This window comes from Sinohyriopsis cumingii, chromosome 10 (genome assembly GCF_028554795.1).
Source record: "Sinohyriopsis cumingii isolate HCF-2022 chromosome 10, ASM2855479v2, whole genome shotgun sequence".
Lineage (NCBI taxonomy): Eukaryota > Metazoa > Mollusca > Bivalvia > Unionida > Unionidae > Sinohyriopsis > Sinohyriopsis cumingii.
Window position 1 is genome coordinate 41,328,490 of NC_142970.1, and position 26,241 is coordinate 41,354,730.

Below are 26,241 nucleotides of genomic sequence, written 5' to 3' on the forward strand. Positions count from 1 at the left end.
TTTGGTGATGAAGTACACGCTGGCATCTGAAATGAGTTTGCCAATTTTTTTATTATACGGGTGCGTTATGTAATTTGATGAAAGGTCGGGATTAAAGAGTAACAAATTTACAAAAGCACAATGATGGTCATCACGAAAAAACAAATTCATCTATTTTGGCGCCCCAAGTCCTCTGACGCCCGGGGCAACCGCCCCGTCCGCTCCCTAGCTAGTACGTTACTGTATATATAAATTGGTTCATCATTTTAGTCAAGGTCTATTTTCCCTTGAAGCCATTACCCTAGCCTATATCATTAGAAAGTATTTATATACCTGGGATCTGTTGCACTATCTTGTTGAAGTTTCTCTAAATGAATGTCTTTCGCCAATAAACTAATGTTGTTTCTTGTTACACACACACACACACACACACACACACACGTTTACATTTGCGAAAAACGAATGAACATACTTGTACTCATCGATTGTTACAAGCGCAATCTTCATGCATCTTTCGAAGAAAAACATGCCTGTTAGTGACAAGCGCGTGTTGTTGCTGTGTGCATGTACTCGTGACCAGCCATTTTTAACATATTGGTACCTCTTCCATCCCCCAGCACATGAAATACAGAGGCATATGTAGCATATTATGTTACTGACACTTTTAGCATATTTCGCTATTTCATAAATGCACCTTTAGTCCGATAGACATACATTCATGCTGATTGACATAACTTCACACTTACTGGTTGTTTGGGTTGTGTAAGGTAGATATATATTTTTTTCTTTGTTTTTTTCTCAAACGTGTTTACCTGGAATGTTAGGGAATAATAACGTGTTGCGAAATTATGGGTTTTGCTTGTCAACCTGTGAAACTCTATGTATATCATTGCACTCTTTCGTTTCGTTAAATTTGTGTATTCAAGAAAGTTACGACTATTACCGAGACGATCCGATAACGACATTACCACTTCCTGTTGAATGTGACCCATTTGGACCCAATGGACTATGAGTGAAGACAGATTATTTTAAGGAAAAATTGGCCATATTTTGGTGTTAAATAACACAATCTGGGTATCATGACATATTTTCAAAGGTAAAAACTCTTTTATTTATATACAGTTCTATCGTAATAGAATAGTGTCATCAAATTCACGTTAAGTCCGGGAAGCAGAAGCTTGTTTGCGCTCGGGAGGAATGGATGCTGACACTGACCATTCACTGAAACGAATTTAAGATGTACGATGCAAGCTGATAATATATTTAAAATAGTGGTGAAAAGAATAAACGCAAATTATGTATTTGCGGTTCATAAATACTCCAGTTCACCTCATGTATATAGGTCTCTGTCTCAGATCGTGTTGTTCATACTATGTATTACATGACATAGCAAATATTGTTTTTGTTTTAGTGCTATGTCTTACTATCCAAATAACGGCCTTGTATAGCGTGTTCGGATGTCGTTGACATCGGAATGAGTAATCAAAGTTTCAGGAACATTTCACACACTTGCCACCCTATATAGACACTCTTCCATTAATTTATGTGTAATTAATATACTTACTGTGCTGTTTTTATCCTGTCGGAATGAAAATAAAATACCAGCAAATGGACACATTTTCATGTTCTGTTGAAATACATTTGAATTTGTTGCAATGCGATGGTAGTCGAGGTATGCCGAAGTAAGTTAAAGTAGGTACATGGTGGGGATATGTTTCTTGAACGAAATGAACCGTTGCTTACAGTTCCCATAGGCATAATATAATTTTATTTGTTTTGTTAAAGAATAATATTTCAGCTTAACCCAATTTTGGCATTCCCAGCTTTCATCGCTTTCCAGCCAACTGAAATGTAGGCCAATGAAACTTGAAAACAGGTCCATTTCTTTTGTGAGAATTTGAATTTATTAGAGAAAAGACATCAGAGTAAGTTGTTGTTGTTGTTGTTGTGGGGTTTAACGCCATTTTTCAGCACACGATTTTAATCACCAAGGTCAACCAGCAGGCAAGAAGTCTGAACTGTTTATAAAACAAATTTATGATGAAACATTTGAGGAAGTTCAAGTCTGCCACTGTATCATGTCTTGATAAATAACCACAAGAACAGGTGAAGTTTATGAATACCGTAATAAATAGAAATGCAGATATATTTCTGCATATATGTAGTGTTTTAGTTTTATATTGCGATCTTGATATAGTGTAGTATTGACAGTCAGAGTGGATTGAGTTAGTGTCATGGTATTTTTCACTAATTCATGTCCAAATTCATGACTTTTTATCCCAATTTTCGCTAATTGCGAGCCTGGAAGGTTGGCAGCTATGCTGGTATTCATCAATGATCTACATGCGAGCATCAAATCCAACAATAGACTTTTTGCAGATGACTGTATTGTCTACTAGGAAATAAATGTCTCCAAGGACTGAGTTCCTTCAAGAAGACCTGAACCGACTGGCTGTCTGGGAAAGAACTTGGGGTATGTTGTTTCAGCCAGATAAATGCAGCATCCTAAGAGTTTTCAGGAAGAAATCACCAATCTTGTGCAAATATACTCTTAAGGGGCACAAGTTAGCCAATGGGCAGCAAACAAAATATGTTTGAATTGTCCAGAGACATCTCTTGGAAAAGACACATAGACAAGATAGTGAAAAAAGGGAACAGTAACCTTGGTTTCCTGCGCCGCAACCTCCAAATCAACAGTGAAGAAGTAAAAAGTGTGGCATATTTCATTCTGGTTTGACCAGGTCTCTAGTACTGCTCGAGTGTGGAACCCACATAATAAAGGTATAATAAATAAGATAGAGGTGGTTCAGAGGAGAGCTGCTAGATTCACTGCAGATAAATATCTTAACACTAGAAGTTTCAGTGCAGTGTTGAACCATCTCCAGTGCGAACCATTCAAATCCAGGTGAACCTAGGCCCAGCCGACCATGTTGAACAAGATTGTGAAAACCAAGTGTACATACCAGCAGACAAATACCTGATCCTGGCATATAGCCAAACTGGGGCGAACTACAGGAAAAAGTTCCAATTAAAAGTCAGCATCGACTAATTGGAGAAGCTTCTGACTTGGTATCTCACAAGCAGGAGCTTTCCAATATCATATTCTAATGAACTAGTCAGCTACAAGTAAGGACTAGTGATTCTCAGGGCTATGCCAGTTATGGTTTCATATCTCATCGCTGCTATGGTAGCTGGTTTGTATAAAGGGAGAAAAACATACACTGACAGTCTTTTACTTATTTATGCCTTTTCTTTCATTACTCTTCTGAATGAGCTATCACTTCTGTCTTTACTTCATCTTTGACCATGCACCACCTGTACTTCATCTTTGACCATGCACCACCTGTACTTCATCTTTGACCATGCACCACCTTTAGTTCATCTTTGACCATGCACCACCTGTTGCATAATAGTCAAGTGTGACTGCATCAGTGTATTTATAGATAGATAATTTTAAGTGCAAATATTTCCAAGAAATGAAAAAATCAAATTCTGTTTCTTAAATGCAACTTTGCAAGATTTCTCCAACTGGAAATTTGTGGGTATGTGCAGTACAAAAAAGGAATTTTGACGCAAATTTAGAAAAAAATAACATAATCCCAAATAATTTAACAAGAATGGAGAAAAATCTTTAGCTTGTTATTGTACATTCATAGATCTTTTTTGAAGGGAAAAAGGTAAAGCTATAGCAAGTTATATATCTTGGCAGTCATCTGGGGCTTACAAGTGCCATTTTTCTTCCAGATATTCATTTTCAGCATTTATTCAGATTGTCTCATTGAATGTTTTGGTTTATGTTTGCTGACATTTGCACACTTAAAGAATATTTAAAAGCATGTGAAACAAAGCAGGATTACAACTGAGTTCTTATTGAAATAGTTTGGTCATGATACTATTGAAGTAAACTTAAAATAACAGTAGAACATCGACACTATGTTGTTTATCTCCATGAAAAACAATAGAGATACAAAAATAACTTAATCTGAGATATCTTAGTAACTCATGTTTCTCAAAATAATACCATTGACTGACATGGTGTGCTTAGCATGTGCACCGGTCATTTCATTATGTCTAAAGGGTGACCCAATAAAACCACTATCTGAGGCTTTCTATACAAAACAGAGATTACCTGGATATACAGAAGAGACTTTGAATTAGATACATTTTTGGGGGTTAGTGGCTTAAGACTTGAATGCACTCTCTTTATGACTATAATCTTATCTTAATATGTACCAAATGGCTACCATGGTATGTACCAAATGGCTACCATAGAATGACCATGGGAAAGGCACTTTCTTAGAGTTGCACCAGATGACCAACTTGTGTTTACATGCTGTAAAAAACAAAACAAGAATAAAATGAAATTTTGAAGATTTTTAAGTAGCATCTGGGTTCTAATCCATGTTTTTGCATATCATCATATCGAAATTAATCATAAAATATAATGTAAAAGCAGACTGATCTGGATCCTAAGTGGTAAGAGAACTTGCAATCCTAGATACAGATTTGTTCCATGACAGGCTTGTGCCTACCTTAAGGATCAACCTAGTTGGTAAATTAAGTCAAACATCAGTTACCATAGTTTATTCCAAGTAGTGGACCGCTCCGGTGGTCTAGTGGTTAGAGTGTCTGCCTTGGATGCAGGAGGTCATGGGTTTGATCCCCGGCTGAGTCATACCAAAGACTTACAAAAATGGTACTAACAGCTGCCTAGCTTGGCGCTCATCACTAAGAGATTAGTCTGCCAGTTGTCAGGATAATGTGACTGGGTGGGACATAATGTCACGTGTCTGTGTCATGATGCTCCAGTGCTAGACATCACTATAAACTGCCACATTGTTGACATTGTAGCAATATAACTGAATTTTTTTAAAGCTACATTAAAAATCAAAATCACATCACATCCAATTAGTGGGAGTCTTGATCCTAAATGACAGTGCATACTGTAATAGTCTACTTTACTTGATAACCCTTCCCGGTTTTTGCAACATATTCATGATTCTTCTTCGATCAGAGCAATTTTTAGTTTTGTCTGGCTAGGATAGGAACCATTGCATAATCATGATATGCACACAATATAGTATATCTGGTATATGAAGTTAATGTTAGTGTATGTATATAGTATATCTGGTATATGAAGTTAATGTTAGTGTATGTATATAGTATATCTGGTATATGAAGTTAATGTTAGTGTATGTACCGGTATATAGTATATCTGGTATATGGAGTTAATGTTAGTATATAGTATATATGTTATATGGAGTTAATGTTAGTATATCTGGTATATGGAGTTAATGTTAGTATATAGTATATATGTTATATGGAGTTAATGTTAGTATATCTGGTATATGGAGTTAATGTTAGTATATCTGGTATATGAAGTTAATGTTTGTATATCTGGTATATGAAGTTAATGTTAGTATATCTGGTATATGGAGTTAATGTTAGTATATCTGGTATATGAAGTTAATGTTTGTATATCTGGTCTATGGAGTTGATGTTAATATATCTGGTATATAGAGTTAATGTTAGTATATAGTATATCCTGTATATGGAGTTAATGTTAGTATATCTGGTATATAGAGTTAATGTTAGTATATAGTATATCCTGTATATGGAGTTAATGTTAGTATATAGTATATCCTGTATATGGAGTTAATGTTAGTTTAGATGCCTTATGCTTTCAGTGGTCAATTTACACAGCAGAGAAATTAAAATCAGCTTGATATTTTATAACAAAAATGAGGCAAACATGGCATAGGACAGCACCTTTTTGGACCAACTAGCCCAAGATTGTTGTTGTAGGGTTTAACACCATTTTTCAGCACACAATAGGCTATACATGGCGGCCAGTATTAATTGTGAGGATGAACCCGGGAAAACCCCATTAAGAACCACCGACCCACGAGAAGCTACTGGCAAGCTTTCTCACATACCCGCATTGGCTGAATCCGAGACTTGAACCCACACAGACAGAGGTGAAATGGCAGTGATCCGTAACGGATAGCGCTTTAAACCACTCTGCCACTTGGGGCCCCAACTTGCCCAAGAAAGATGATGTGTGAGAAAATGGTCTTTGTGTTAGGTAAAGCTTCTGTTGTTACATTAAATTTTACTTTCTAAAGAATAATAAGTTGTCCTTTCTGGTCTACAACAACAACAACAACAGGCCATTTTGTTGGGTTATTTACACAAATATCTACTGAAAATTTATAAGGACAATCATTAATTTCCACAACTTTTAAGTTTTTGTAAATTATATGCATTAGCATCACTATTCAGTGTCTCTTTAAAACCGTAAGACATTACAAGAATGGTCATCTGATCTTAGGAACCTTGCATTTATAATTCGTCATTTTATAAATGAAAAGTGTACAGTATACAAACTATATAACAAACACAGCTTTCAAACTGCCTTGACACTAATTGGCATATATTGTCATGTACACATATGTGACACATACACACCATTGCTACCTATATCAACCTAAAATATATTACATCTATACAAATATTCAACAGACATGCATTTGTGGCTTTATATCCTGCTTGTACAGAAGACTGCGTAGCACTTCTGAACAGAAAACAAAAAAATAAAATATTGGTGAACTAAAATGGCTTGCAATATTGAATATAATGCTATCATACTGTTACTAAGCAGTAGTTTTCACCTTTGCAATATGGCAGAAAGTAGGTGGCTAAGCTTGTGATGTCATGCTGACCCAACCTATGGGAATGGAAATCATAATCTTGGTAAGCATAGATTTAGTGACATGGATATTATTGTCCTATACTAATGCATAATTTCTTGGATAAATTGAGTACTTTGGTATTGTTTTGTGCTTATACACAATTTCGTGAATAGGTTGGGTACATGGATATTGTCTTGCACACAATTTTGTGTGTAGGTTGGGTACATGGATATTGTCTTGCACACAATTTCTTGAATTGGCTGGGTACTTGGATATTGCCTTACACAGTTTATTGAATAAGCTGGGTACTTTGATATTGCCTTATACTGAAACATAACTTCTTGAATAGACTGCTTACTGCCTTATAATGCTCAATTTCTTGAATAGACTGAGCACTTGGACAGGTTTGATACTACTGCACATTTTTAAAAAAATATTGAACATGTGGATATTGTCTTCTACTGCTGTGTAATTTCTTGAATAAACTGAGCACTTAAAATTGAAGGTGGGTTACCATCTAAGTTTGAATTGAGCAATTTTTGAGTGGCATCATCATAAACATTACAGAAGTTAAACATGTACCTGATTTGCCATTTAATTGTGAATTGAAGAGGCAATATACAATAGGAAAGTGTTAATTAAGAAAAATAATTTCAGGTCCACTCTGGCATATATGCTGAAAAAATACATGGTGATAATTTAAAAGAATGCAAAATAATTGTGCTTAGTAATCATCACATCTGTGAAATAAAATAATTATAAGCATCTATCTGGCAAAGCAGTCATGGGTTGGTTAATGTTTGTATTACAGGTGTCAGATTGCGATGAGTATAGATCATACTCCAGGTAACAAAGTAGATAAAGGCATACCTTGCCATGCATGGATGATCCCATCAATAAAACTAGGCATTGTCATGCCTGGATGATCCCATCAATGAAACTAGGCATTGTCATGCCTGGATGATCCCATCAATGTATTTGCTAGATATACTCAAGCATGTAATAGAATCTCCACTTCATATTGTCATTACCATAACAATTAATACCATCATGACCTTGTTGCAAATAAAATGAGATGCAGAGAACACAAAAAAAAGTTAAGATCAGTGAAGTAAACATAGTACATATTAGAATTTTGTTAATTGGTTTTACAATTGTGATAATATTGATATATGTATGGAAACCTTAATATGGTCATGCTAGTCACCTCCCCCTTGTCCAAGAGCATATTAAAAAAAGATTGGACCTCTTAATAATACCCATGTAATTACCTATAGACCAGGGTAGTCCAACATCGTCAACACCATGGGACACATGGACCAGAAATGTCAAGTTGGTGGTCCATACCTGATATATATTCCATAAATTAAAGTATAATTTTAGAATTGACTTCTTTGTATGAGTGGAGGAAATATAAAATCCAGCATGCTTGTAGTTTTACCACTCTGGCCTTGACATTGCCTTCATTTAATTAAGAAGTAAGAAAATGAGTGAAAACAAATCAAATATTGGCCAGGGCAAGTCACTTTTCAGAGTCACATATGAACAAATGGTTTGGAAAATAATTGTAAGGACTTGTATTTAGTAAGATTTACATAGATGTTGATAATACATTCAGAAGAATATTCAAGTACATTAATTAATTTTACAAATTTAGATCTTATTCTATTCTTGTTGATTACTTTTAGAACAAAGATTAAGTTTGAACAGAGGTTATCTCAGAAAATAGGATTTCAGAATTAGCTAGGTAATCAAAGGCTGAAATTGCATGCCTTATATTACATTTGTGTTTTTTTTGTTGCTACTTTCAGGGGCAATGACTGTCTGGATAATCGCACAAGGTAGAAATGGAACCAAGCTCACGTTCTGCCACCCTGCCAAGCAACCTAAGACATGCTCCACCAGATCTATCTGCCTCTGATGAAGGCTCTGGTTTTCTTGCAAAATTACGCAGGAAGTTCCGATTTAAAAGAAGTGGCAAGTATGATGTGAGTTTAAACCTGGGAGAATCTAATAATGTCTCCGTAATCTCATTCCAAAAGAACGATGTTGATCTCCCATCCTCCACACCTCCGGATTCTCTTCCAGTATCAAAGGGAATCAAGAACAGACCAGAAAGGAGTTATTCTGATCGAGGCCGGGACTCGTCCTCAAGAAAAAGGCTGAAATATAACTCCAGAAGCCAAGGAGTACTTCATGACAAGTCTCCAGAATTGCTAAGCAATGGCCAGGAGCCATTGCATAGTAGAAATGAGAAAGAATTTCGCAATCTAATTGGTGGCCGAATTGCTGATTCTGGAAATGGGAATAATTACAGTCCAGTTTTCAGCAATGACAGCAGGAAAGTTAGTTTAAAGTACAATGAAATCCAGTCTAGTGGTGAGCATTCAAGTCCCAAAAAAGAAGAATATAAACTAGTTACAGTGGAGGATGGTATTGAAAACAACTGCATTATACCAGATGAAAGTGCAGTAGATTTGGACAGATCTAGTGGTTTAATGTCCAAAAATGTTTTTACAGAAGAGCCAGGGTATGAATCTCTCGATGATGTTCGCAAAAGGATGACAGAAAGACAGGTTAAGTCAGATTCTTACTCACAGTTGCCAGAGCACTATTCACAAACACATATGACAGAATCTCATTGGCTGAAGGCAAAGGAGTGGGGAACAAATGCTCAACATGATAATTCATGCTCAGATATGACATCAAGTAAAGAAGACAGGTTCAGTCATGCTAAACCAGGAAAACAAGTAGACCCTCTAGAAACTCCACATCATTCTTATTCAAAAACATCAAAATGTATTTCAGATTATGCTGAGCCAAATGAAGTTTTGAGAAAAGCTTTTGAGACCACAGGGTCCAGCACAGATAAGTCCACTGTGATCGTTGCCTCAGATGTTGATGAGGACATTGCATTTGGTCTGTTGCCAGACAAAGCTCAAGGCAGTGAATGTAACTCGAGTCCAAATGTAACATCAGCGAGTTCAGCTTCTTTCTACAGTGTTGATTTGTATGAGATGAATTTTGAAGACAAACTTGAGGAGATTGATCCTGGATATGCTTCTTATTCAGATATTAAGAAATCCATAGCAGAAGGTGCTTCATCGAGGGAAGCAGTAAACACCGATCAGAATGGAATTCCGCCCAATTTGGGGGAGAGTACTCTGAATGAAGACCATGCTCAGATAAATATGAATGAGTCTGATCTCTATGCAAATCCTCAAGTGCTAATAAGGAAGCGTTCAAAGAAAGTACATTTACCAAAGACTGAACTCCAGACATCTTTAATTGATGATGTTGATTTGGAAAAAGATTTAAATGCGAATATGGAATCGAAATTGAAATTAGAGGACATAGTAGATAGCTCTAAACCAGATTATAATGAAGAGGTTGCAACTGAACCACCACCATTACCAGCTAGAAATTATAGTATCTATATTGAAAAATCAGAGCAGGTAGATGTTGGCAGAGGTGCAAGTTCCAATGTGGAAAGTTTGGAATTGAATACAGATTCAGCTAGAACTAGAGAAACTTCCACTCAAAACATATCAGAAGCTTGCAGGCATCCAATGGAAAAGACATCGTCAGAAAATGATAAACTGATTTTGGAATCAGTTTTGCCTACAGATCAAAATATATTACTTTATGAAGGAAATTTTTCTGTACAATGTGATAATGTGCATACAGATCAAAAGTCTGAAGCAAATGAATCAAAACCAAGTGAAAATGATGTTAAATATACCGCTTTGCCAGACAGTGAGAGTAAAGCTGTCAACAAATCAAATTTAGAGAAGGAAACTTCGAGAGAGAACAGCCCTCTGCCATACACCTTAACTCAGACCAAATCATCAAGACTGTGCTCAAATCATTCGAAGATTTCATCATATGAAGACATTGATATTCCAGGCATGTCATCTAAACTTGATTTTGACAGAAATGATAAATGTAATAAATATGAGATAGATTGTTTCATTGCTGATAATGGTGAACAAAGATCTTCCCAACATATCAAAGAACAAACAGAACAACATACAGCAGTTGTAGAAAGTCTCACCACTGATCTCAGAATATCAGATTTGAATGATGAAGCCAAAGACAGTCAGTGTGAAAAGATTTCTTTACAGATCTCAGATGATGACAGTGATGAAACTGACAATGAGCCTCCTATAAGATATTTTATTAGAAGATATCACCCATATGAATCAATAGATGATATTAAGGCACAGCAGCATCTTGCTGTCGAATCAGAACTAGATCACCATGCAGTGAAATCACTCGATATTTTAAACACTTCATCCGATATAGAGAAATTGGATACAAATGATCTGCATAAAAACAAGGAAGATAATCTATGTACTGCTAGTATTGAGAATCCACTGTTGGAAAATCCAGATCTAACTGAGCTTAAAAATAGTGATTCACAAACTGAGGTATTTCTTGCAGTGCATGAGAGAGATTGTAATGACAGTGAGGTGGCTATAGAGATTGAATACATTGATGAAAATAAAGAATTAGAGAATGTTAAACCTTCAGAAAATATTCAAGTTAGTCATCACAGTGACCTAATTGGTACCACTGGGGTCACTTGTGCTGCAGAGGAGGTCCTTCATTCAATACATTCTTTTGAAGAACTTTATGGTAGTAAGGGTGAAGAAGCCACTCTGTCTGATATTGTCACATTTGATGCAGCATATGACAGATTCAGGTACATGTATGATGATAATGAACCGACACACATGACTATGGAAGAAGTGTTTGCTCGGGCCAGGAGGTCACAGTCACCTTGCAAGCTAGGGGAGCCAACTCAGGCAACTAGATCTATTCAAGAGAAAGAACTGGATAATATATCACCATACCCATCTTATCAGACTGATGCATCAGGTATACAATTCTACAACAGAGTTTCAGATGACTGGAGAAACCTGGATAGTGCTGTGTATGATGATGCCTCAGATCCATCCCCAACAGATGTGTCTCAGAATAGAACAAACAATGGCAGCCAGTCAGAGGAGGTTGCAAGCCCACCTCCACCTGTTCCAGAACATCCCCCTCCTCCAGCAGTGCCTCCCAGGGCCCGTAAACATGCAGAACCATCCAGACCAGGTACGTCCTAAAGTTTGTTTCAGTAAGTGGTGAATGATATTCATTTTGTCCTTTGGTCCAGAGTACATTTCTCCATTATACCTCCATCCTGCCTGGCATGCTATGTATGCAGTAGGGACTGATCAGGGCCATCACTACCAATTTTGACATGGCAGCCTAATGAAATCTGATTATTATATTTTGGTTAAAACAATCCCTCCCCGATCTAAACATTGGTCTTTTTTTAATTTCACTTGCCTAAACTTGATCTCTTCTTGCCCAGGCCAGTTAGGTTACAAGAGTTTTGCCCCTTGATATTGAGACATCACTTAAAGGACACACTGTACTAATAATACGGAAAAATAGGAACCAGCCTATAAATGGGTGAACATAAAATAGAGTATATATGGGTTTGGCTGACCAGGGTTGGCTAATAATGTAAGTTATGTTTTAGGAAAAATAATCATTTGAGAGCTTATCCTAGTTGTAAATGAAAATAAATTGAGACATTGTTTTGTTGATGGAATTTCTTTCCTTTAACAGTCTTGAGTTTGGAACACTCATTATTAAAATGAGCACCTGACTTTTTGGTGTGAAATTGAAAGCACATGTTTCAAACACATGCAGGTCCAGAAAATGTCAGGGCTCATATCCTTTCTTCAACACAGAAGCTGACATCCAGGTTTCATCTATACTGATAAATATAGGTTTGGTCATGAGCACCCAAAAGTTTTAAGTTATTAAATTTTTAATATCATAATGTTTGCATAGGTTTATTATGGGAACTGAATTAGTACCATGTTTCCTATATGTGTCTTGTGATGATGAAATGTATCACATACAGTACCTAGTATATTGTATTGATGTGAACTACTTTCCAGAGTTTATTCAACACTATGGACCATACAGAATAAAAACGCATGTGCCAGCTGATTTCTGTCTTCTGCCTGAATATGGCATAGTAGTGGAATATTACAGAGAAGTGAGTGTAGATTGGTAAAAATCCGGAATGTTTAAAACAGTACTTAAAACAGCTGTTTTAGTAAACATTTGAACCACATAGTATTCAGGTAAAATAAATTCATACAAAACAGTATGAAAAGATTAACATTTTATCACTAGACAAGTGGATAGAAACAAAATTGATAACCTTGTCCAATTATAGGTATGACAGACCCGACGACATCCAAAATGAGGTTAACAAGATAGAAATAAGCCACTGAATAAAACTAAGATAACTTGTGAAACTCTGTATTGAAAATGCTTGATATAAAAAATAAATTCAACCCAGATAAGTGGTGGCTTAACTTAACTATCTTTAGCCACCAGGCCCTTTGTTTCACACTGCATGAATGCTTTGAAAACATCTCATTAAAAATTTCATGTCTCACTTAAGCCTGGAAGACAGCACAATGTTATCTTCAAAACAGAAGAATAATGCTGTTTCCTCTAAATCCAGACATAGGAATGAGGGTGAATGCCAACAAAATCATTTTTCCAGAGCTCACAGATATTATCTTTTGGATGCATCTGTTCCAAAATAGGAATTTTCACTAACATAAACTTAAATTCTTAAATCCGTTAACTGACTACTATGCCAGATTTCTTGTCTGTTCCATAATACTGTATTAGGGTGTTTAGTCCATCAATGCCATTGCCTGCTTGTGCAGGCAGAGGTATTAAAATAAATATCTTTACTTTTTAATTTAATTTTTTCATCCTTATTTATGCAGTTTATCTGAACCCTGATATGGATATATGATTTTGTCTATATTTTAATTAGGTTCAGTGTTCGGCCCTGTCTACATTTAATTTCAAAATACATCTGAAAGGGGAGATGGACCATCATGCCCTCTTGTCCATCCATTAACATGTACATCTGACTTGTATTTAACACCATTTTTGTGCTCAAAATCACTCCCTGTTATCTTTAGTAACGCATTCCCAGCTCCAATGATCAAATATACTTCATTACTTCAAAACTTGTCATCATCGCTATCATCAGCCATTATTTGCCAAACAAAAACAATGAACCACGCTGGGTATCAGATATTTTGTGTTTTCTAGGTAGCCCGTATTTTGTATTAATGTGTATATTGTTACAGCAAAAGTATCAATGCATTGATATATTGATGAATCATTTCACCCCTAATGGAGTCAACACCGATTTTTTAATTGACCAGAAGGACCAGCTCACAAAGAAATCAACTGACCTTGTAGAAGATTCAACTGGCCTACATCTGTCAGTGTTAAGTGGCAATCCTAAAAACTGACAGGCCATTGGCAAACTGGCCAGTGCCTAAATCAGCTCTTGATATATACATATTTGGAGTCTTACTGTTGAAATTAACGATAAAAAATGGATTATCTTTCAGATTTTCAGAGGTATAATAATATGAAAAGACGTATTAGTTGATGTTTAGTTGATGCATTCTGGTCCAAGAGAATTACATCTTCATACAATGTCGGTCTAATTAGAATTGGGTCATGTCCATAGACATAGAGTTTCAGGTGAGACATGTCACCAGCATCACCAGCGGCAGTTTATGTACGCAGTGAACAAAGTTATGATGCAACCAGATTTTCTACCTAGACATTGTACTTGAGGAGTGTGTGTCTGATTTGGATTTTTAAAATACCGGTAGCTTTAACAATTTTTCAGTCATTGCTACATTGTCTGCAGTGTGGCAGTTTATAGTGATGTCCAGCACTGGGACATCATGCCACAGACATGTAGCATGATGTACCACCCAGTCACATTATCCTGACATCAGGCTGACCAGTCCTAACACTAACCTCTTAATGCTGAGCGCCAAGCGAGGCAGCTGTTAGTACCATTTTTAGAAGTCTATGGTATGACTCCGCTGGGGATGGAACCCACAATCCTCCTGGATCTGAGACGGATGCTTTAACCACTAGGCCACCGGAGCGGTTATTGAGGAAGACATTGATACATAATCGTGATTACATAGATATTAATTTTCCAGAAAATCTGTAACAAAATTTGTAACTTACTTTAGTGCATGAATTATCTGGCAAGAGAAAACTTATTTTTTTTCTTCTATCCAGATATTTGATTAAGGACATTTGTATTAAAGTGTGGCAGTTATGTGGAAAATGTATCAATATGTTATTATCTAAAACCTGTTAGTGACAAATTATAATTTTTAGATATCACTATAAACTGCCACACTGTAGACAGTGTATCGATATGACTGAAAAATTATGAAAGCTATGTTAAAAATCTAAATCACACACATAGTAAATTCTTAATTTTGGATTGTAAAATAATTTTGCTTAATTCTTACTCTATATACAAAGTAATATTAGAGGAATAATTAATACTTAAAGTTAGTGTATATCCATTATCTAATCTTCATGTATTGACCAGCCAAGTCACAAAGAAAAAGGAGTTTCTTATGTCAAATTCTTGGACACTGCTTTTAAAAATCTCAATAGCCTAGTGGACCAGAACTCTAGATTGACTGAATGCTGCTGGGTTTCCTTGAAATTTGTAATTTGTTTGAAAGTAACTTTTGTGATTTTAGAATTAGATGAAAATTCACGTTGATAATCCAGATTTCATTTTCTTTTTGGATGATCCTGTTGATAAGGAAAAGAATGTATCATGCAAATTCATCCTGGTTTAATATTAGTGTCATTGAACCATTCCTGTATTTTTATATTTGATTAAATGACATGAATCTTAGATATTTGTCTGATTAAAAAAATCTGAAAGAAAGGAAAATGCAATTTGCCAGGTGATAAAATGGAAAATAAGTGGGATTGATGTTTTAAAAAATGCACAAACTCAGACAGATTAACAACAAAAAGCATCTACTAAAGAGGAAGAGAACATCACATTGTTGATTATCTATGAATTGTTTTTTTTATTGCAGGGTCATCTGTATTCATTTTGAACAGAATTGGAGGAAGTAGACTCATTGTCAATATGTGTTAAATATCTATGACATCATTTGTGTGGTGTATTCATAGTGTAACTCTAGTTGATCAGTTGTATTTAGGTCAAACTGGATTTCATTTCTGCCCCTCCTTCCACTGATGCTGTTTAATTTATAGAACTGCTCCCTCTTTCCCTCCATGCTGCTTAATTTGTAGAACTGATAATATATTAGAAAGCAGTTGTGGATTTGTTATTTAGTGAAAAGTTCAGCATGTGTCTTACTTTTTGGGGGGCACATGGTAACCACAGTTGATTGTAAGATAGTGAGCATGAAAGGAAAGAGACTGGACAATTATAGATCTTTTTGATGGAGTCTGAATCATATTTTAGGCAAGAGTTTCCAGTTATGGTGACTTGGAAAAAGCAGACATCATGTATATGAATAGAAGAAACAAATCAAAACTGGATTACAGCATCCTACCCAGTTAAATATAAAACTTTTTAACTGAACTTTTTTGAAATCCTGGAAATGTATGTGGCAATTACTGTTAGAATAAATGGCTACAAGATGTTGGTTTCAAGCTTCTATTGATGTTCCTGACCAGGAAAAGCACCAGCAGCTGACACATGATTAATTCAGTAGCCAGATAAACCCATCTTAAATTCAGTAGCCAGAGAAACCCATCTTAAATTCAGCATCTAGAGAACCCCGTCTTCAATTCAGTAGCCAGAGAAACCCATTTTAAATTCAGCAGCCAGAGTAACTGATCTCAAATTCAGTAGCCAGAGAAAACCATCTTAAATTCAGTAGCCAGAGGGACCCATCTTAAATTTAGTAGCCAGAGAAACCATTAAGTAGTCAGCGACATCCGTCTTAAATTCAGTTGCCAGAGTAAATGATCTTAAATTCAATAGCCAATGTAACTCATCTTAAATTCAGTAGGAAAGTAAAAGATCTTAAATTCAGTAGCCATATTAGCCCATTCAAAAGCCAGGGAAACCCATCTTAAATTTTGTAGCCAGAGTAATCCATCTTCAATTTATCAGCAAGAGTAAATGATCTTAAAATGAGGTAGCCAGAGTAACCCATTCAGTAGCCAGAGTAACCCATCTATAATTCAGTGGCCAGAGAAAGCCATCTTAAATTTAGTAGCCAGAAGAACCCATCTTAAATTCAGTAGCCATAGCTCAGTATGATGTGTATTAACATCTTGTCTGCATATTTTTTGTCCAAATACACATATTCTGCCAAAACTGCATGTACCAATTAAGCCAGCCTCAATTTACATGTATGAAGATTGATTGTATTGTTTCTTATTTACTAATTATTATTGCACTGTGTGAGAATTTTCACTGGAATAATTTATCCATTGCACTTGTCCATTGATATTCTTCAGCAGACAATTTCATCTTAAGTTTCATAAGTATCTCAAAGATTAATTTGCCTGTAAATGTATGAAACAATTTATCTGATTGGCTTCTTACATAAAGGTGGCAGAATATCATTTAGAAAAGGGCTAGCAGAATCCAGTCCCGTCTAGTTTTTTGCTTTTCCTCACTTGCTACATAAACAACCTGTACAGTATGAAGGTGGTCGACATTCTGTCCATGAGACTTGGCAGTGGGTCTTTGTGAGAATTCAGTTTTAAAAAAAATGAAAATTCTGCTTGATGCACACACGTTGATTGCAACGATTGAGGTAGCTTTCAACAGTGTCACCTCCACGTTACTTTGATAATGTTTATATTTTATGTAAAATAATGGATGCACAAAACTATAGAAATGGAAATTCATCAGATGGCCTGAAGAAAAAAAACAACATAAAAATTGTCAAATTATGCAAACACAAAATGTTACAAGTGAATAAGTGCTGGAGACAGCCAACTTTCAGTTCAGAGGTTGCTTAGCAACAGTATAAATGTTTTTTGTTCATTGATGGATATTACACAGCTGAATACTACAGTAAGTTTTCCTCCTAAATGTTGTGACATCAACTCCTTCTACTGAAAGCGATCATACATAATATTGATAATGGCCAGAATTGAAATTAATTTAGTATTCTTTCATTGTGCAGTGCACATTTTTTGTTTAAGTTTTCTTTTGTTGTAAAGATTTGTCATAGAAAAATACACTAGATAAAGAAGTACTTCGTACTTAATAAGAATATACAGTGTACACATATCAAATAATTTGAGACATGTGATAGGTGGAATGGTGCTAAAGTAGAAAATGAATTTAAAAAATAAAAACTGATTTTTTAAATCTCTGGTCTTGATTAAATGCAAAGAAGTTTAAGACATGATTTAAGTATGAGACAAGTCAAAGAGCTGGTGCTATTGCATCAAGTCATTCTTTGCTTGACGCTCAGCATTAAAAGGATTGGTTGGCCTGGTGTCAGGGTAATGTGACTCCGTGGGACATGATGCTACATGTCTGCGGCATTATGCCCCAGTGCTTCACATCACTATAAACTGCCACACTGCAGACATATATTACTAAAATCATTAAAACAACAGTAAAAAATGTAAAAAAAAGACAAACACATGAATTTTTTGCAGTCCTGAGCATACACCAGAAGAGTTTATGGGATGGTCAGCACAAGCTTTTCTTAATTGTACTCCTTCTAAACTGCTTGGAAAATAGCTTTGAAACTTTACACAAACATTTATCCCTTGGTCTTTTTGATTCGAAATGAAAATGGTGTCACTTAGACATCCAGTATAGCCCGCATAATACCCATCTTGATGGTTTTGGTAATCCTCATGAATGGATGGTCCTATCAACATACGGTTTTCACTGTAAGACTTCGTTTGATGTCAGCTGGCCCTGCATGAAAATGGCGCCAACCTACCATATATCTGATATGGCCACCACAACATCATCATGAAGATTTTGTGACTCCAGAATGGATGGTCATATCAGCATGGATTTATACTAAAGGACCTCTTACAAAGACTGGTTGGTCCTAAATGATGATGGTGCTTATCTGACATCCAATATGGGAATCATGGCAGTCACCTTGAAAATCTTATAGCTGCTCCTCCTAAGAGGAAAGTCATATTGATGTGACTTTCATATGTAATTGGTCCTGAATCAAAATGGTGCCAGTCTTTGATCTTAAAAATCTTGTTATCATTACTCTCCTGAATGAAAAGACATATTGAAATGATATTTTTACCAGAAGACTTTATATGATGTCTAGTTGGTCTTAGATGAAAATGTTGCCCATCTGACCTTCAGTGCGACCACTTAGTGGCCATCTTGAAAATATTATTATTGCTACTTATCACAGATGGCATGTATTGTCGACATGTGCTTACACCAAAAGACCTCTTATTATGCTTGGTTGGTCCTAAATGGAAATGGTGCGAACCTGAATGTCAAATCAAAATTTGGGGTGTTCAGCAGAAAACTTGTAATGTCTTGTTGGTTGATTAAAATGGAACTCGTATATGGCCCTCATGGTGACCATCTTGAAAATGTTACCACTATTCCTCCCAAATGGATGGCATATCAGAAAGGGGTAGACGATACATAGTCCAAATGGATGGCATATCAGAAAGGGGTAGATGATACATAGTTCAAATGGATGGCATATCAGAAAGGGGTAGATGATACATAGTTCAAATGGATGGCATATCAGAAAGGGGTAGATGATACATAGTTCAAATGGATGGCATATCAGAAAGGGGTAGATGATACATAGTTCAAACGGATGGCATATCAGAAAGGGGTAGATGATACATAGTTCAAATGGATGGCATATCAGAAAGGGGTAGATGATACATAGTTCAAATGGATGGCATATCAGAAAGGGGTAGATGATACATAGTTCAAATGGATGGCATATCAGAAAGGGGTAGATGATACATAGTTCAAACGGTTGGTCATTTTAACTTGGTTTTTACCAAAGTGCTTCTAATGATGGGATTTAAATTAAAATGATGCAAATCTATCTAACATGTCCACAACAGCCACTACCATAATTTTGAATATCACGTTAATGCTGAAGAATTTCCGATCTGGTTTTAGATAAAACATAGAAATGGTCATATCTGAAAAGATCTTTTCACCCATTAGCGTCAAGAGACTATATTTCTTTTTCTGTTGGTTTTGAGCCCAGATTCTCTTCGTTATCTTACATGGACTATATGTAGATGCAAAACTAAACTTCTTTGTTTTGTTTCAGTCTCTGGTATTCATCAAGAGTTTATGGAAAGCATGCAGCAACTTAAAAATGTAAGTTTGTTCTGAAAATGATAGAACATGAAAATGATAGAAAATGATAAACATTTAAGTGATAATTTTTTAATATTATGAGATGATTTTATTTGTAATTCAACAGAGTGCTTTGCTTTTCATGGTAGATTCATAATTTTTGTTAGGTCTAGTTTTTTTTGTTGGTGTTCTTGCCATACATCAAAATTAGCAATAATTTGTATTTCTGTGTGGCATACAATACTTTATATTTTATGCGAGGCTATTAATTCCTGTTTTCCAAGTAAAATAATGGTGTTAATTCCCCGGAGTTAAATATGATCAGTAATTTCACTGCATTGTTCATAACAAGATGACCATGAAATTGGAAGATATTCCTAGATGTTTGCATGGCTGAGTGTTAAATTTATTCATTTCCCATTAAAAATGACATGGAGCAAATTTGTTATTTTCTTAATGTGTTATTTTACTTTGAACTGGGAAGGTGAATTATGTAACTGTTTATATACTTTCTGCATGAATCATCACAAAACACAACAGAACATAAACTGTAAACGACTGACATTGCACAGGATCCATAGAGAAATCTTTTACTTCAATCTGTTGTACAGGACATCTTGTTAGCCAATATGTTTAAGAATAAAATAAAAACTAAATTTGCTTGCTGCAAGTAAATAATGGGTGTTTTTCATCTCATTGGTAAAAAACTTAAGCATTTTCACTTGTTGCCAGTGTGATATAATATATCCGTTTTTCAAGTGACCGCTCTGGTGGCCTAGTGGTTAGAGCATCTGCCTTGGATGTGGGAGGTTTTTGGTTTGATCCTTGGCGGAGTCATACCAAAGACTTACAAAAATGGTACTAACTGCTGCCTTGCTTTGTGCTCAGCATTAAGAGGTTAGTGTTAGGACTGGTCAGCCTGGTGTCAGGCTAATGTGACTGGGTGGGACATCATGCTACATGTCTGTGACATGATGCCTCACTATAAACTGCCACACTGCAGACATCATAAAGATATGACTGAAAAATTGTTAAAGCTACGTTAAAAATCTAAATCACACACACACACACACACACACACACACACACACTTATTTCAAGCAAATATCATCTTTGTAAAGTTAAGGGTATGTATTTATATTATTTTTTTGTTCATTATATAAAATAGTCACAGCCATGAATCTAGAGATAAACAGAGGTGCACCTTATATTTCAGTGTGGCTGGTATTGGGGTCCTTTAAGCTGGGAAGAGGCTGAGGCAAAGCTAATGAATAAACCAGAAGGATCATTCTTGGTGCGGGACAGCTCTGATGAGCGATACATTCTTAGCCTCTCCTTCAAATCTCGTGGCCATGTTCATCACACCAGGATAGAGCATCACAAAGGTGAGGGAGAAAAAAAGATAATGGAATATGCTATACACTGTCGAAGCTATGTCAGTGTAAATTTTAGAAACCATTGATTAACAGAGGAACATTCGCTGACCTTTTAAATTTTAAAGAAAATGTACTAACCTTCAAACCCATATTTATAAACCCTTTGAATTCATATATTGCATTATGTTTGTCATCTAATTTTTTTTATAGATTTTTGTCCCTTACAGCATTTTGATAAGATGTTGTCATACAATCCTTGTTTGTTAGAAAGACTGTTTAAAAACTACAGAACATGAGGAATTAAATCTGAACTTGTTTGCAGGTTTAGATTACCTGTACAATTTTCAGACTGTTACAGAAATTGTTTAGTTTTGTGCACAGTTTTCATCTGGACATTTTTAACAGAAACCTTTTTAGCATGAATCAGCAGCAACCAGTTGAGGAAGCTGGGTCCATGCTTGATTTGTATTCTTGAACGAATTGACTTCTCTTCCCCACCAAAATAATGCAAAGCTCGAGACATTAGAAGTGAGTATGGATGGGTAAAAATATAGAATGTTTTAAACTGTTGCTTAAAAGAACCATTTTGCTTAATCTTTGAGCCAGATAGTAATAATACTAGTAATAGTTCATGAAAATATTCCAGTTTTACTTTTACTGGTTATAGACAAGAAGAGATTATGGTCTCTCTACGGTTATGATGTTGGTCATAGTGCACCTTAGACATCATGGGTCACTTTTCTTTGTTTGGAAGTCATTAACTTCAGTTGGACTACTTTCTTCGAGATCACTCTCAGAATCTGCTGAATTCCAGGCAAGAGAAGTATTCTCATAGATAGCAAGGCTAGATAGGGATGAATATTTGTCGAGAAATGGTCATAACATGTCTTAAATATGATGCAGGATTGACTACACTTATGCCTTCCCACCTTATAAGTCCTCAGTTTCTTCAAAGAGTCAGTACTTCCATGTCAAATTTTATTATGTGGCCACAGCAATCATGGTTCATTAATCTCGACATGTTGAACCCAGGAATTGCCATTAACAAGGGATCCCAAAACTGAGGATCCATCTTGCACATCAATTAAATTTTACACTTGTTTATGCTTGCTTATTTGAAATGATCTTTCTGCCATCACCAATCATATTGAGGGTATTTATGCTTTGGGTTCAATGGCATCAACCCAACAAGTTGTCGAGTTGTCTTCCAGTCTTTAGCAGAACATCTTACTAAAGGCAAAATGTTATGTTGATAGTTTATCTTATGTCATGGGCCATCCACTGTGCCAGCAAATTCAGCAGTATAGTAATAGCGGTGATGTATACTTACTTAATTATAAAAAAATTAATTCCGAAGTGGATGATGATATCGGATGTTTTAGATCAGGTTGTTTATTCTTGACTGATTACTAGCAACAGGAAATCTGTATGGCAGTAATATTTGCTAAATGTTACATAATTAAATAATTAAAATTGTTTTCACCTCTTCTTCCCATTTTCTTCTGATGGTAGTTTACAGTGATATCAGGCAGTTTGATTGACTAATTCTAATGCTGTATTTTCTGTATTTTTCCAAATCTGTACAGTACCATTAGCAGAGGTTGATTGCAAAAGTCATGTTGTTGAAAAACATACAGTTGCAGTTGATAAGGAAATTTGGTGTAAATCTAATTGCATCTGGAAAAAGTGTCTGGTTGATGCATGATGTTTCTGAAGACAACCAATTGACTATTCACAATTTTTTTTTATAACAAATATTTTTCAGTATTGGAAAACTTTTGATAGTTTTCTATCAGTTATGGATAAAAATACCCCTCTAATTGACCACACTGACCGCAAATTTTATGTTATCTTAGTTTGCATCATTATGGTTCATGCAGTCATTATTCCAGTACTATTAATCACATGTCCAAACTGTCAATGTTTATTTTCAAAGAGGGATATTTTTGTAACCATTATCCTGTGAACAACCATTATAGTACACAACAACAATTCTGATTGTTTTTTTCTTCAACTAGCCATATTCCTTTTGCTAACACTAGCTACCAGAAGCAAATTTAACACTCTGTACAGCTTGTGCCTATTTCTTCATCATACCATAGGTATTAGGTGTGTCAGTGCAAGCCTGAGTTGAAAGATACTGCTATCAAATACAAACATTTGCAAGTCTTGTGTTTTAAGCATTCACCCTGGGAATTTGGTAGGGTAGAATGTGATTACTTAATCGAATAATTTGTTTCCAAAACATGGAGATTAGTGTGACCGTGTATCAAGAACATTTATACAACACCTTAACTACAGAACTATATGGAGAAAATTTAGACACCCTGCTGTAGGGACAAATTAATGCGGAAATATTTGTTGTTGGGAAATATATACCATTCCATTATTATTTTTAAATTTATAATTTAAAAAAAATACTTTTTTCTGCCTGACACGGCTTTCACATAGGGAAAAATAGTTGCCCAGCATGTTCTGAACTCCTGGGCAATGGATTTTTTACTCCTCGATCACATGTCCACTTGTGTTTCTTTCCGAAAGTCATATATCTTCTGCACCGTTTGGCAGTGTTATCATGTACACCCAGATATATTAAGTATTCCACACCTTCTAAAGCAAAAGCTGTTGTGATCATAAGTCCATTTAGAGGTGAGGCACTGCACATGGTGGATTCATTCATTTTAAGTTTGTATTCATTTCAGGTCGCTTCAGTTTCTGGTCTCAACCAGAGTCACATGGAAAATCTACAATCAAAGACTTTGTGGAGCAATGCATGGTCAACTCTAGTAATGGGCGATTTCTGTACTTTATTCGGCCATCTGGTCCAGGGGCGCCTCCTTTACCCATTCAGCTTATTTATCCAGTGTCACGATTTGCACAGATGAGCTCGTTACAACATATGTGTCGCTTTCGGATTCTGCAGATAGTGAGACGAGATCATGTGGACCAGCTGCCAATTCCAACCCGGATCAAGGAATATCTGCGGGAAGCTCAGTATTACGTTGAGAGTCTTGAGGATTAAGATTTGTTATGAGTAATTTTTCTGGTAATTTTACACCCAAGCAATTATTGGCATATAGTCTTACCCTTGTCTGTCCATACATACATGTACTCATTTAAACATCCGGTTTTCATTAAAAGATGTCTTCTGATGTGTTTTGGTCCTAAATGAAAATGGCAGTGATCTGATGTCCATTATGGCTACCACAGCAGATGTGGCAGAATAAAAATTTGTGGTTTTCATCAGAAAACTTTGATGTCCAGTTGGTTCTGAATGAAAATTTTAATGATCTGGTCATCAGAGCAGTTATGTTGAAAATCTTGTTATCACTCAGAAGACATGCTTTATGGAAGCGACAAGTAATTGCAGCTTTGTGAAAATTTCGTAAAAACATGCTTATTTATTATGATAATATGAACATCTACTTTATTACTAGGAAATTGAAAGTTACAAATTTAAGTCCTGTTTTTATTTCTTATTTTTAGGGCAACATGTTTTGTTTTTAAAAGTTTTAGGATTTCACTCATCTAGTTATTTTTTTTTTTATGACTGAGTTCACCCTTCAAGTTGTATTCATTACTTCTAATTAGAGAGCATGTATCACAACCATAATGAGAAGGTCTTTGTTAATTCTTTCAATCTTGATGATAATTGTGTCTGGTGAATACCATTGGGATAATGAGATACAAATTATAATTTTGTGTGAGTTTCTTTAAATGCATGGCCTCAGTTTTATTGTGGTATTACAGTATTATTACAGTTCTTATGTAAATTATGATTTCAAACTTTTTGATTTCTTGTTAAAGGCCCTGATCTTAAAAAGTTGTGGTCCTGTTTCTAGTTAAAGGCCCGATCTTAAAAAGTTGTGGTCCTGTTTCTAGTTAAAAGCCTGATCTTAAAAAGTTGTGGTCCTGTTTCTAGTTAAAGGCCCTGATCTTAAAAAGTTGTAGTCCTGTTTCTAGTTAAAGGCCTGATCTTAAAAAGTTGTGGTCCTGTTTCTAGTTAAAGGCCCTGATCTTAAAAAGTTGTGGTCCTGTTTCTAGTTAAAGGCCCTGATCTTAAAAAGTTGTGGTCCTATTTCTAGTTAAAGGCCCTGATCTTAAAAAGTTGTGGTCCTATTTCTAGTTAAAGGCCCTGATCTTAAAAAGTTGTGGTCCTGTTTCTAGTTAAAGGCCCTGATCTTAAAAAGTTTTGGTCCTATTTGTAGTTAAAGGCCCTGATCTTAAAAAGTTTTGGTCCTATTTGTAGTTAAAGGCCCTGATCTTAAAAAGTTTTGGTCCTATTTGTAGTTAAAGGACCTGATCTTAAAAAGTTGTGGTCCTGTTTCTAGTTAAAGGCCCGATCTTAAAAAGTTGTGGTCCTGTTTCTAGTTAAAGGCCTGATCTTAAAAAGTTGTGGTCCTGTTTCTAGTTAAAGGCCCTGATCTTAAAAAGTTGTAGTCCTGTTTCTAGTTAAAGGCCTGATCTTAAAAAGTTGTGGTCCTGTTTCTAGTTAAAGGCCCTGATCTTAAAAAGTTGTGGTCCTATTTCTAGTTAAAGGCCCTGATCTTAAAAAGTTGTGGTCCTGTTTCTAGTTAAAGGCCCTGATCTTAAAAAGTTGTGGTCCTATTTGTAGTTAAAGGCCCTGATCTTAAAAAGTTTTGGTCCTATTTGTAGTTAAAGGCCCTGATCTTAAAAAGTTTTGGTCCTATTTGTAGTTAAAGGACCTGATCTTAAAAAGTTGTGGTCCTATTTCTAGTTAAAGGCCCTGATCTTAAAAAGTTGTGGTCCTATTTCTAGTTAAAGGCCCTGATCTTAAAAAGTTGTGGTCCTATTTCTAGTTAAAGGCCCTGATCTTAAAAAGTTTTGGTCCTATTTGTAGTTAAAGGACCTGATCTTAAAAAGTTGTGGACATGTTTTATATCAAAGGCCTTGATCTTAAAAGTTGTGGTCATGTTTCCAGGCAGGATATTAACACCTTTAGTCCATACTGATGGATGTAATCTACTTG

The 26,241-nt window shown here is 35.6% G+C and overlaps 1 protein-coding gene and 1 long non-coding RNA gene across 3 annotated transcripts in view; both read left to right on the forward strand.

Moving 5' to 3' along the window:
• Positions 1-26,241, forward strand: part of LOC149789907 (uncharacterized) — a 2,017,354-nt gene that overhangs the window by 1,965,068 nt on the left and 26,045 nt on the right. The gene's annotated exons all lie outside the window — the stretch shown is intronic.
• On the forward strand, positions 940-25,138 carry LOC149789926 (uncharacterized). The gene is made up of 5 exons (XM_089971991.1): positions 940-1,075; positions 8,483-11,774; positions 19,847-19,896; positions 21,092-21,260; positions 23,954-25,138. The coding sequence occupies exons 2-5, from the start codon at positions 8,519-8,521 to the stop codon at positions 24,271-24,273; spliced, it is 3,795 nt and encodes a 1,264-aa protein (XP_089828117.1). The 5' UTR covers positions 940-1,075; positions 8,483-8,518; the 3' UTR covers positions 24,274-25,138.

Bases quoted from the DNA above. Each gene is read 5' to 3' on its own strand.
- LOC149789926 (XM_089971991.1), top strand. From the start codon at position 8,519: ATGGAACCAAGCTCACGTTCTGCCACCCTGCCAAGCAACCTAAGACAT. The intron at 19,897-21,091 runs GTAAGTTTGTTC...CTTATATTTCAG, and splicing joins GCATGCAGCAACTTAAAAAT to TGTGGCTGGTATTGGGGTCC. The intron at 21,261-23,953 runs GTGAGGGAGAAA...TATTCATTTCAG, and splicing joins CAGGATAGAGCATCACAAAG to GTCGCTTCAGTTTCTGGTCT.